The sequence below is a fragment of the Egretta garzetta genome, unplaced genomic scaffold (genome assembly GCF_000687185.1).
Source record: "Egretta garzetta isolate BGI_Z169 unplaced genomic scaffold, ASM68718v1 scaffold75, whole genome shotgun sequence".
Taxonomy (NCBI): domain Eukaryota; kingdom Metazoa; phylum Chordata; class Aves; order Pelecaniformes; family Ardeidae; genus Egretta; species Egretta garzetta.
In genome coordinates this window covers 448,091-461,585 of record NW_009259589.1, presented here as the reverse complement: position 1 = coordinate 461,585, position 13,495 = coordinate 448,091, and the positions used below count along the sequence as shown (strand labels likewise).

Below are 13,495 nucleotides of genomic sequence, written 5' to 3'. Positions count from 1 at the left end.
TCAAGAGAAAAGAGTGGGGGGTGCCTTACCCAGCTTCTCCTCCTCAGAGGGCGTGAGCTGAGCTCAGCAGCGTGGCTTTGTGTGCACGCCACTGTCCCCAGCCCCGCTGATGTTCCCTGTCTGCCCTGACAATGCTGCACTGATACATTCGTGTGTGAAATGTATTTCATGCCTCCTTCTTCATTTTAAATTAGAATTTCTGTTCCAAGCCTGATATTCATTTTTATTCATTAGAAAAACATCTTTAAACATCTGAGAGTCTTTCTTAGCAGTGTAATTGAATTTTTGTGTGTTTATATCCTTTTTCATGAATTTGTGGCTGACTATGAAATTTGCCATTTTTACTCTGAACATCCCATGAAATCTGTTATCATTCTTACGTGATTTACACAAAGCTCTGCCTGCAACCCAGCAGCAGGTGAAATATCGATGCACTGACAGAAGGGAAAGACACAGCAAATGTCACTTTGTCCCTATACATCAGCTGTAATTCACATGCAGTGTCTGTAGAGAGCGCGAGTTGCTATCCAGACCAATATTTGGGCCGCAGAGCGTGGCCCGGTTCCCTCGCAGCCCACTGGGATGCATTCACTCAGGGTGACAGGCACAGGCCAGGCTGTCTGAGCCCTGACATGCACTGTGTCAGCCTCCCAGAGCTCAGGACTTTCCCAAAGCCGAGCTCCTGGCAGAGGTCCTTGCAGTGAGGGTTTGCAGATGGGGTGCTCCAGCAATGCCTAAATGGGTAAAGCATCCCTCTGGTTTCTTTGTACCACCGCATCCAAATCAAACCCAGTATCTTCTCCTCCCTTCCGCCCTGCTGAGTCCTACAACCGGTAAGGTAACAACGTAAGGTGGTGTCACATTGGGCGAAGCAATAGTGATGCACCTTGTTTGTCTGCAGCTGCTGGAGGCCATAAGCCAAGGGAGTCAGAGCAGGCGCGAGCGACGCCAAGCAGACAGGCTGAAGCCCTACATCGCTGCTCAAGTGGATGTGCTGCCCGAGACCTTCACCTTGGGGGACGAGAAGAACTACAAAGGTTTCTACAACAAGCCCCTGTCTCAAGACCTGAGCTATCGCTGCTTTGTGCTGGCCTCGCTGGAGGATGGCGACACGGTAAGGACTTTCTGCTGGGGGGGCACAGCCTTTCCTAGCAGAGCTAGGGTGGGCTCAGCGCAGGCAGGATGAACAATTACCACGAGCCGGGATGATGGAGTTTTCTCTGAAGAGAAGAGAGTGAGGCGGTGGAGATGGTGTCAGCAAGCTGAGGCAGCCGTGGGAGTTGACTTGATAGATGGTGTTTTTGGAGAGAAATGGCACGTATGTTTGACATAACAGATGAGAGTGGAGAGCAGTGTCAACACACGCGTTCTACACAGGCTCGGTTCTGGCTTGCTGGGCTGTGCCCAGAGCAGAGCTTGACGCATGGTGAGATGAGATAGGTTCTCATTCTGCTTTGGTTCAAGTAAGTGACTGTGGAAAACAGCCCCTTGAAATCCTACCTCGCACAGTGGCTGCTGAGGCTCTGCAGTGAACAGGATGCTCCCTCTGCAAACCTGCCTTCACAGGCTCTTCTCTGGCCAGTCTCACTTCCAGGTGGTGTCTGGAGGAGCAAACAAACCTGCCTCCCATCGCAGTGGATTGCCAGCAGGGCAAAGCTGCACACGTGCATCCTGTGTAGGGATTCTTGCTCCTGTGCCTCTCCTTGCTAGAGGCAAATGGGCCATGCCTTTGTCGGCAGCATGCCGCCAAGCACACAGGGCCTGAGCACGTGAGGGGGAAGGGAATAGCTGTCGCCATAAGCGGCGAGCAGCACGGCAAGACCTGTGCATCAGTGTCCAGCGGTAAACACAGAGGGCAGGAGTCATGGTGGTGGCAGTAGCAGCAGCCGGTGTGTAAATAATGGAAATAATAGAGATGCACAGAATCCTTTGGTCGGCTTCCAAGGTGCGGCTTCCTTCCTCAGCCTCGTTTTCTTGTAATGGCTCATTAGGGCTGGTCAAGTTCTTCATTACTCATCCAGCTCACGTGTTCTTGTGGCAAGAGGTGTACACTGCTGAGGGAAGGAGAGTGAGATTAACAGCAACGTAAGGCAGGGGCCTCAGGATGTGCTATCCTGGAAATCCCTGTCAAGAAGAAATGACCTTAACTAGATGATCCCAGGCTATCATCACCTCCTCCAGAGCATAGATCTGCCCCAGCCCTCCAGTGAGCCACCAGCCAGCAGAGTTATTACACCCTGACCCTAGAGACCACCTTTCTGCATCCCCTGCTGCGTCGCACCCATTTTCATTTGAAGCATGAGGCACTCTGTCCAGGGCTGTGCACTATCTCCCCCACTCAGCTCCTCTTAAATTGCTTGCTGTGTCTCTGGTGTCAGCAGGTGAGCATAACATCACCATTCTTCAAAGGCAAAGGGGAGTGTGGTTGAAACACCATCTCTGAGAGCCGGGCACCTGTACCTCACAGTCTGCCTTTGGAAATGCCACCGAGATAACGGCCCTTCTGATCTCTTCTGCTTCTGCCTTCTCTTGGAAGGAGGCATTTCCAAAGTGTGTCTGCAAAAATATGAATCTTTGCCCCTTGTTGCAAAGCTTTGGAGATGGACACATGTTACCTTGCTGCACAGACCAGCATGCTCCTTTTCCCCCTACCTAATGCAGCTTGACCTTTCTGGGTAGTCACAGGCAACACCTTTGTGCCTTCCTCACAGAGTAGCTGCTGGCCCATCCAAAGGGCAGCCCCAGGCTTTCTGCCTCACCCTCTCACCACCCGTGCAGCATCTTGTCTCTGCCATGCTAGGACAGAGCTGTCGCTGACTCCCTGCCCTGTTGCTTGAACTGGGGGAGGAGGCGTAGGAACAGGCTGATGGGTTGCAGTGATGGCACACAGGCTTCCTCCAGGAACAGAGCTGAACTGGGAGCCAGCAGCTATTTCAGGGTCATTGAAACAGGGTCTTGTAGGGCTGAAAGGTTTCACAGGCAAAACAGCAAGCATACCCCACGCTCCCCCTCCAGCCAGTGGCATCTCTGACTGCCAGTGGATCTGAGGGAGAGCCACTAGGATGCTGCACCTGCACGTGCTGCCAGAAGGATGTCACAGATAAGAGCATTTTCTGTACTCCATGCATGTTTGAAACCCAGGCTGGCTGGGATCAAGGGCACCTGTGAGAGAATATCAAGATGTGCATTTGTGTGACACCAGCACGCTTGATTTTTCCCTTTCTTCCCCTCAGATGCACGCAGACATGAAGTGCATGTTTAAACTTCGACCTTAAAGCGGGTGATTTATAGATCCGCAGGCACCTCTTCAGTGACTGAAACTTTCTGTGGCAGGAGCAGAGCGTTTCTGGCTCCCTGATGCAGGGCAGCAGGTGCTTTCTGTGGTGGGTTGACCCTGTCTGGACACCAGGTGCCCACCAAAGCCATCACTCCCCCTCAGCTGGGCAGGGGAGAGAAAATATAATGAAAAGCTCGTGGGTCAAGATAAGGGCAGGGAGAGATCACTCACCAATTACCATCACAGGCAAAACAGACTTGACTTGGGGAAATCAGTTTAATTTATTACCAATCAAATCAAAGTAGGATAATGAAAAATAAAAACTGGATCTTAAAACACCTTCACCCCACCTCTCCCTTCTTCCCAGGCTCAACTTTACTCCCAATTTTCTCTACCTCCTCTCACCCAGCGGTGCAGGGGGACGGGGAATGGGGGTTGGGGTCCATTTATCACACCCTGTCTCTGCCACTCCTTCTTCCTCAGGGAAGGACTCCTCACACTCCTCCCCTGCTCCAGCTTGGGGTCCCTCCATGGCAAACAGTCCTCCATGAACTGCTCCAATGTGAGTCCTTCCCACAGGCTGCAGTTGTCCACAAACTGCTGCAGCTTGGGTCCATCCTTCCCACAGGGTGCAGTCCCTCAGGAGCAGACAGCTCCAGACTGGGTCCCCACAGAGTCACCAGCCCTGCCAGCAAACCTGCTCCAGGCTGGGCTCCTCTCTCCATGGGGCCACGGGTCCTGCCAGGAGCCTACTCCAGCATGGGCTTCCCCCAGGGTCACATCCTCCTTTTGTCACCCCTCTGCTCCGGCGTGGGGTCCTCCCTGGGCTGCAGGTGGGATCTGCTCGCCCGTGGCCCTCCCTGGGCTGCAGGGGCACAGCCTGCCCCACCATGGGCTGCACCAGGGGCTGCGGGGGAATCTCTGCTCCAGCTCTCCCCCTTCTGCACTGGCCTGGGGGGCTGCAGGGCTGCTCCTCTCACATATTCTCACTCCTCTTTTTGGCTGCAACTGAGCAAGTTTTTTTTCCCCCTTCTTAAATATGTTATCACAGAGGCGCTACCCATCGCTGATGGGCTCGGCCTTGGCTAGCAGTGCATCTGTCTTGGAGCCGGCTGGTATTGGCTCTGTCAGACATAAGGGAAGCTTCTAGTAGCTTCTCACAGAAGCCACCCCTGTAGCGCCCCACCACTACCAAAACCTTGCCATGCAAACCCAATACAGCAGCAGATGCTGCTCAAAAGCCACAGGCACTGAACTGATAGAGCTCTGGCCCTCTCTAATAGGGGGAAAGGATTTCTTTTTTGCAGCATTTAACCCTTCTGACCCAGCAAGGCTGAGCTGTGAAGGGACAACACAGCTCTGTAAGCCTTAGTAACAGCAGCAGAAAAAGCCAGGTGCAGTGTCATTTTTCTGCAGGAAGGGTTTGGGTCTCTGCTAATCCTGTCTTGCTGGTGGGGCTGGAAAGCTGTCCCTTCAGGTTATAAATCACTGGGCTGCCAAACTGCAGAAGTCTCTGGAAGGGAACCTGCAAGCATGAGCCCCTTTCAAGGTCTGTTTATCAGGGCTGAGACATCAGGTAGAAAATGTTTCTGTCATTTCATTCCTTTAAGAAAAACACCTAGCCCAGCAGGGGTTTTCCTAATATAGCCCTGTCCTGGAGAGATGTGTTGATATCAGCACAGCAGGTATTATAAACCACTTAGGAATCATCAGCCAGCCCCACTGTGCAATTGGTTGGGATTCAAAAGCTTGTGATTTGGCTCCGAGAGAATCCAGGGCTGGCAAGCGGCTCTTAACTGGGCTGCTCCAGTTTGGCACCTCGAGGCCAGGTCTGCTAGCCAGAAAGTTGTTGGCACTGGGAATGTTTCACACCAGGAAAAGACTCTTTTCCACAGCATGACCTCCACTGATGCCGAGGGAGGAAGGATCCCATGGTGTGCTGCTGGCATTTGAGAAGCATGACCATTCCCTGCTAGCCAGAGGCAGGGGGAAACCTCCACATTTCAGGGATGTAGCTGTTGCTTTAGCATAATGGATGCTTACTTTTCTCTCCCTCTCCTGCCGGTGCTGTTCAGAAGAGATATGCAGCCAGCCCCTACTCTGATGAGATTGTGATGGAAGTGGCTTCAGCAAAGCAGCAGGATGAACCGGAGATGCTGTGGGTGATGGGACCCGTCCTGGCCGTGATATTAATCATCATCATTGTCATTGCTATACTCCTCTTCAAAAGGTGAGATCCAGTCCAGGACATAGCAGTTATGGCATGAGCACTACAGGTGGCGGCACCTTCAAGACCCTCCTGTAACCTTCACATATGGGGTGCTCTGATAGACAGTCCTTGGTGGTCACACGGAGCAGAATGGTCTCTACTGGGCACAGCAGAAGGCTGCGTTATATAGAGAGCAGAAGGGCAGGGTATGCAGAAAGTAATTAATATTAGCCCCAGGACGCAGAGCTGCTGTGGATTCTGGAAACGTGTAAGCAGTGGGACAGAGGAGAGCAGCTTTGTCCCTAAAGCCAGTCTGACCGCTCTCTGGTCTCACAGCTTGGATTTGCAGCCTTGGGGACTTCTCTAGTACTGGCTTTCTGTGGAAATTGCCTGCTTGATCTCTGGCAGGTGCCCCCACTACTACGAATTTTGACTGAGGAACATGGTCTTGGTGGTAAGAACAGGGCATGGATGTGACAGGCTGAAATCAGAGTAGGAGCTCTCTTCTTGAGGCCTCTCAGTCCTGGCTACCAGATCAGGACCATCCACGCTCTGTGCTCCCTGCAAAGCAACCACTTGCTTTTGCGTAGCAGAGCAGCCCTGCTGGAGTTGTAGCTGCAGTGTGAGATGATTGTTAGTCCTCCCGAGGAGCCACAGGTTGCATTTGCATGTGTTCGGAAGCCTGTTCAATTACAGTAGGTCATTCTCTATCAGCTGAGCTACGAGGTTTTGCTCCTCCTGGACTCTCTATTTACATATGTATCTGTAGCTCTGGGAAGGGAGCTGGCTTTGTTGTCTGATTAAATGGAACTCTACTGTGCATGTGCGGTCAGTGCCTTTCTGTGTCAGTGATCATCTCCTTTCTTCTGTTTCTGCTTTTCCCTGGATCTAGTAAGCAAGAAAGGTATGAATTCATTTTATCTTCTTGTTTTTCTAAAATTTCAAGTCTATTTCCCTTTTAAAAAAATCAAGCCTGAAGCTACTAAGGGGCATCTTTGGTTTTGGGAGTGTGGGGCGTGCCACCCCTGGAGGTTTACAAAGACTTTCGTTTCCTCAAAGGTATCAGCCTCCCAGCAATTGTCAGCCTCTCACAGCTCTTAAGGAGACAGTTCCAACATAGACTTCCTAGATTGTTTTTGCAATGAAACTAAAAATCAAAAAAACACCACCACCAGCAGTTATAGGGGGTTCTTTATTTTCCCAGTCACTTCAGACAGAGCTGTTCTGTCAGGAATGCAGGTGCATTCTTGCAGGCTGTAATGATGAAACTTTGAGGGAATACCAGGCAATTGTAAGAAACAGAGTGTTTGCTGGTCTTTAAAGAAGAGAAAATGGCCCCAGGGGGGATTCCATACCTGGGCTCCATAGACACTGTGCCCAGCTTGGCTCAGCTTTGCTTTGTCCCAGAGCCTGGTGTGGATGCTCCAGGAGCTCCAGGAGGCAGCACCAGCTCACTGTGCTCAGACCTGGCATTCACGTCCCTACTGCGTCCTAGCCCATGCAGGCTAGGACATCTCCTAGAACATCTCCTTCCAGCACCACCCACATGCTCAGAGTGATGCCGTGTTATCCTACAGTTTTTGCTGTCCAGCTTCTCTTTGGAGGCATTTTCTCCCAAAGGTGTCTGTGCAGCATATTCACAGTGTCAAATCTACAATGGGAATGAATTGAAGCTGAGTGGCAGTGGATAGCTTGGGATCTGGAGGTTTGTTTAGCAGTTGCCCTGACTAGGCTAATGAGAGAGACAAACATTAATTATGTGCTGTGCCCATTCCTCAGAAAAGCTGGGCTTTGCTCAAGGGCTCAGGGACTGGCACACAGCAGCACATGGCACATCCTGCTGTGCTCCTGATAGGAGAAACACTGCTTTGTTTGCCATGTATTTTCCTTTCTATCAATGACCTCAGTCCTTCAGCTCTTTTGTCTCGGTCCAGGCAGCTAGAAGGCTTCTGTCCTCCCCATTGAACAACTCCAGTGCTGGATGCAGCCATGGGCTGCAGATGAAGCTTGCTCACAGTCTGGGCCACAACAGGAGCACAGGTTTCACTCATGATTTATGCGCTAAATTTTCCCTCATTGCTTCTCACTAGTGCCAGCCCAGCATGCACAGCTCCTTGTGGAAGTGATAGCAACCTGAGCCTGTGCAGAGCATTTCTGATCACATATGGCTCAGGGTCACCACCATCCAGAGATGCAGCTGCCTCTGCAGGTGCAGAGCCTGGCAGCCCTTCAGGGTGCTTCAAAATGCCTCACAACAGGGTAGAAAGCAGAGACTGACTGTTGCAATTTGCAGGATGGTAAATGTGCTAGCATTTGTGCACTAGTGGTGATGCAGCTCCCTCTCTTCCAGAAATCATCAGGTCAGCAGAGGAGGTTCACCATCAGGCAAAATCCTTTTTGGAGCTGTAACCAAAAGACAAAGTCTCTGCATATTGCTGCATGCTCAGCATGTTGGCAAAGCGTCAGGGTCAGCGCAGACTCAGAAGAGAGTACTGCTGTCCAGCTCCTGCCCAACACATCTCTCTACTGCATGGGTATATCCACTATATTTGTAATATAGAGCCAGAAGTGGGACTTGAAGAATCGCTAGAAACCCTTCTTGCAGTATGAGATTTTCCTTAATATTCACTTGTCCACTTCTTGATTGGATCTGTCCCTGCTTTGCCTGTGAATTCTAGCAAGAGCCTGAGGTGGTGGCATTGCTCTAGGCATAAATACAGCATGAAGAGACAACAGTGTATTTTATTGTTCCATTAATACACGCCTTGGGTGCCTTCAACCATTCAAGACATGTATTAATGGCCCAATAAAACACACCCTGAAGAGCCTTTACACTATTATATTGCAACATTCTATATTTAAATATTTCTAATACTTGAAAAAAAAATTTTATTATATCCTTCCACTACAGGAAATAGTTCCTAGAGAGAGTAAGAGGAAACGGCATCTGGCATCTATCTGCTTTTTCTCTAAAAAATATTGCGCAGAATATCACATTTCAAAGTGCCTCACTAATCAAACCTCTGCCATGACTTACATATGATCCTTCATGTTTCACAGATGGGAAATTGGAGGCATGGAAGAGGATGTGACCTGCCCAGAGCTCCAGGGAGCCTGGGGTACAGCTGGGTATCTGGGATACAGGGACCTAGACTCCTTCTCAGGGTGGTTCATGCCGGTGTCTGCCAGAGCTCACCTTCTTGTCTCTGTCCTCTCTGTCCATAGGAAAAGGGCACACTCCCCATCTTCCAAGGATGAGCACTCCATCGGCCTGAAGGACTCGCTCTTGGCCCACTCCTCTGACCCAGTCGAGATGAGGCGGCTCAACTACCAGACTCCAGGTATGGAGCAGCTAACCCCCTTGCATCCCACCTCCTCCAGTTCCCCTTTGCCAGGTTCCCATGCCAGAGGAGGAGTTGCAGTCCTCGCCCCTAGCAGCTCTGCACCTTCTCAGTCACAGTGGCACAGAGGGGGCTTGGACTGAGGATATCCAGGTGTCTGTTCTCTCGTCTGCAAATCCTTCTCCCTGGCCCTGTCACTGCAAGCATGTAAGGCTGGATGGGGACAGCCTAGTGTGTGGTGCATGTCAGACCTTATATGAAGCTCACTGCGGTTGTCCTGAGCCAGGAGGAGCCTCCACAGAGTTGGGAGAGCTCACCAGTGCCCACACCTGTGTTGCTACCGGTGCAGCACTGGCTTGGTCCAGGCTGGGATTCAGCCCTGAGCATAAGTGGTGCAGTGCTGGGTACAGGGGCTGCGTCTGGGGGGATCAGGAGGTACAGAGAGCCCTTGTACTGCTGAGGATGTCCCAGCCGCTTCATCCTGGGATCTTTGGTGTGCTGACTCTCCTGCTCTGCTCAGCTAAGGGTGAAGAGAAGAGCTACCTGCAGCCTACATTGCTCCCCAGCCAGTGCTGTAGTCCAGTGAAGGGTGCTGCTGGACACGGTGGTCTCAGCGAAGAGGATGATAGTTCAGTAAAAGCCATTGCTTTCTGCATGCAGCTGTTCACTGCAGAGCATCTCGTCAAGCCTGCACTGGCCTGTGGTGCTTTGGGGTGTAGCTAGTTTGCCAGCCCACGGAGGCAACTGTACTTTGCACTGCAGAAAGGTCTCGTGCTGCTGCTTTGTGTCTGTACGTCTCTGATGGCACTGAAAGCACAGTACCTGTCATTGTAGCGATCAGAGACAGGCTCACCCTGACTCGTTCAGAGCCTTTCAGAGAGTCCAAGTCCTAGATGAAGTGGGGGAGTGCTCGGGCTTTTGTGGTGGAGGGAGCAGTTCAGCAATAAATGAGGCACATATAGCTCTCTTCTAACTTGCAGCTCCTCCTGGTCTGTAACCTACTTTCCTTTTCCTCCTGCTGCTCATTCATCCAAGAGCTTTCATCTAACAGGAGGGTTTTGAAGGGACCATTTCCTGATGTAAACCTTTTGCGTCTGGGAGGGAGGGTAAGAGGAGCCTTTCCTGTTGCCACTCACGGTGGTCTGGCTCAGACCTGGGATGGGCTTCACCAGAACATCTCCCTCTGTGCCAGAGGAGCTGTCAGAGATCCGTAGTTAGTGCATCTCCCAGGCAGGACTGATGGCAGATCTCACAGGTAGGATGCAGCGACAACCTGGCAGTTGCCAGCAGACCTGGCCCATTAATTGGCCACAACACAGACCAGCGTGGTATCTCAGCGTGGGAAGAAGATGCTGTGGGGAACAAGGGAGGCACCTGCCCTGGAGGAAGAACATCTCAACAGGCAGATCACTGGGAGCAGCACTAGGTGAGGGAGTCACACACAGTCAGCAACAGCAGCAGCTTGTTGAGGAGGAGCAAGGTGTTGAACAGGGCTGCTCCAGGACACCTGTGCATGGAGACAGGCCTCTGTGACATGTCTCCACTGCCCAGGGACGCAAGAGCCATCTTTGCTGTATGTTTGTGATTTCCACTGGATGGAGGAGTGTGACGGGTCAGGCTTGTGCCTATTCCCATCTCTGAGTGGTGTTTGCGACAAGGGCATCCCTTGCTAGAGCTGTAGGAAAGGTCAAGAGCTGCCATCAGAGAGAAGAGGGGTCTGGGAGATTTTCTCTGCCCGCCTGTGCCTAAGGATAAGACAAGGACACTGGCTCAATCAGAAAGTTTGCAGGGCTCTCTGGAGAGACAAAACCAACCCAAAGCACCCAGTTCACTCGAGACAGCAGGAGTGCCCTGGGATGCTGCTAGCCAGCGCTCCCCCACCAAGTGACAGCACTGTGAACTCCTCTCCCCTGCATCGCTGGTGAGGCTCTGCAGGACAGAAACAGGCATTGTGCAGCTAGAAGTGACTGTTCCAGCTCCTGACGAGCTTGTCCTTATTAATGAGGAGGCATGAAAAACACTGAGCCCAGTGGGCCCATGCTGTTGCCCCTTGTCACCCGCCTGAGGTCGAGGCAGTGCTGCGTGGATGCCTTGACAAGAGGTGCTGGCCACTGGCCCTGCACGCTTCAGTAGCTGGTCTCCCTGCTGGCACGTGCTGAGCAGGGAAAACTTGTTTAATGCATAATTAATTGGGCTACTGTTATTAAATATTAAGCTTTCTCATTTTTGTGGTTTTTACTTCAGACAAGGGTTATTTCCCCACTGTTGGCCTCCCTGTACTAGCGTACCGCTGTGCCAAGTTGCTGAGAAGATACGGGACCAGGCAGTGTCCCAGTACACCATGAAATGAGGCTGAGTTGCGCTGCTGATGAGCTGCGAGCAAGCTGGAGGCTCAGGGGCGCTGAGCAGAGGTTGCTGGGGCTGAGTGCAGTCCTCCTGGCCACCGAGCAGCACAAATGTCCCCAGTACCTGCCATCCACCTGCCCTTGCTTGGCTCCCCTTGGGCATGGGTCCGTGGACAGTGGTGTGCAGTGAGAAGCGTAGCTGTTGGTGTCAGATGAAGACCTGTGCGCTCATTCCCCTGGGAGCACGTCCAGCTCCATGTGTTTGTCAGCATCAGGGGATGGTGCTGGCCGGAGCCAAAAGCCCGGTGTGTCACGGCCGGCTGCAGAGCAGCCCCCAGGGCCCGGCAGCCGGTCCTGTGCGGGAGGGAGGCTCCCGGTACTGTGGCAGATGGTGCTTTCCTTTGCATCTTCATCTCTTTGTCTTTCCATTTCTTGAACCTCTGCGATGATAACTAAAGGCTAATGGGATTTCTGTTCTTGCCCCGTTTCTTTTCTTTGCAGGTGCCAGTGTCCCCAGTTGCGCGAATATCTCAAGTTAGTTTTAACTCCTGTATTTATCTTTTGACACCTTTTGCTTTTTCTTTCCCTTTCTCTCTCGTCTCTGTAATTTTTGTTTCAATGTCATGAAGGTCACCCTCACCCACAGCAGACTGTAGAACGGCAGTGATTTCACTTTCTGACATGATGCGTGGGGCCAAGCTCGGGTACTGTTTGCACGGCACTACAGCAGCTCACCACAGCACAGTGCGGAAGGGAGGGCCCTGGGTGCTGGGCTGCCAGGAGGCTCCTACAGCTGCCCTTCACCTGCTCCCAGGCCTCCTGCCCCCTTGCAGTGGCATTCCAGGCTCTGCCGTGGCACCAAGCCTGCAGCTGGCCCTGCGTAGGGACAGATAACCTTGGCTATTCTGGAGGGGGTGGCCAGCTAAAAAACACCTAACAGACAAATTGAAGGGTGCTCTGCAGCCCAGTGGTTGAACACACTCTCCTCCTACTTCAGGCAAACTGGCTTCGCTAGGCTGGGTCCCTTGTGCCATAGGATTAGGCAGAACAGATTCCAAGGGATGCTGATCTTCTCTGAACTGCCATGCAGTTCGTCTGCTTGGCAGTGTTGGCACCAGAGTCCCAGGCACAGAGCAGGGGGACTGCCGGTTGGATGGAGTAGTACCAGGACTATGGGTGTAACTGCCCCTTTATCTCTTGTCTTGTGAGCTTCAAGTTCACTCTCAAACAACCATAAAAGCATGTCCTCCCTGCATGCAAGAATGGGAGAAGTATGTAGGATAAATGCTTCGCCCAGGAGCAGAGCCAAAGGCTTTGCAGTCTGTGGCCCCACAGGCATTTTGAGACCTCTGAGCCCTTCTAGGCTGGTAGAGAGCTCACTGTCCTCTTGCCAGAGTCAGTGGAAGAGCATGTGGAAGCCCTGGTAGTGTGTACAAATCTCCTCTGTCTTGCCCTACACTTCTTTCTCCCCATCTGCTCTCGCAGCTCCTTTGTTGCTGCAACACTCCTTTGGCCAGCAAAATTGAAGTTTGGAAAGACCCTCTTCTATTTCTCAGCAGAGACGAGCGTCTGCAGCTCTGCTGTGGTCCATGGCTCTGTCAAACTTCAGACATAACCATGTTGGGATAAGCACATACTGTGCCTATGTTCCAGCCTCTTTCTTCTTCCAGCCCCACACTTCTGCCTTGGTCCCACACTGTTCTCCTCATTCAATTGCTCATCAGTAACAGCTCTGCACTGCAAAGGCTCCTCCTGAGCTCTGGCACCAGTGAGCAAATTGTGCAGAAATCAGAGTATCGTCTTTGTGGGCCTGCTCAACCAACTTGGGGATCCTGATGGGTGAAGTGGCAAACAGAGAATCATTTGCAGGAGGACCTCAGCACAGGGCTGAGAGGGATCTTTCCTTCCATCTCCATGTGCTCTCAGGCTGTCCATGGATAGCTCTGTGCTGTCAAGTGATAGAAGGATGAGTGTGTGTTGGATCGGATCTTGCCTATATGCAGCAATGTCAGATGCTTTTGGCAGAGGTGTGAGGAGCCCTGCTGTGCAGCGGCTGCGGTGTAACACTTCCATGTTATCACCTAGTGACTTGTCACCACTGTGTAAAATGCACATACCCAGCCTGGGGATGGCTCCATCACCTCAGCGGCCCATCACTGCCATCTGTGGCAGCGTTGAGGCTCCTGAGTGATCGAGAAGCTCCTGGCCATGCTCCAGCTTGTCTCCCTGGGTGTGAATCAACAGCTTCAGCCTATTAATAATCATTATTACCCACGTGGGGTTTCTGGGAAACCCACAGAGCAGCTGATGGAGTCACAAGCCT

General features: G+C 52.0%; 1 protein-coding gene across 1 annotated transcript in view; it reads left to right on the top strand.

Annotated features, from left to right (window-relative positions):
• Window positions 1-13,495, top strand: part of PTPRF (protein tyrosine phosphatase receptor type F) — a 258,186-nt gene that overhangs the window by 217,552 nt on the left and 27,139 nt on the right. The window contains exons 19-23 of the mRNA XM_035893530.1: window positions 902-1,114; window positions 5,353-5,507; window positions 6,379-6,390; window positions 8,712-8,827; window positions 11,674-11,706. Of these exons, the coding sequence (XP_035749423.1) occupies window positions 902-1,114; window positions 5,353-5,507; window positions 6,379-6,390; window positions 8,712-8,827; window positions 11,674-11,706 (529 nt within the window). The remainder of the gene's footprint in view (window positions 1-901; window positions 1,115-5,352; window positions 5,508-6,378; window positions 6,391-8,711; window positions 8,828-11,673; window positions 11,707-13,495) is intronic.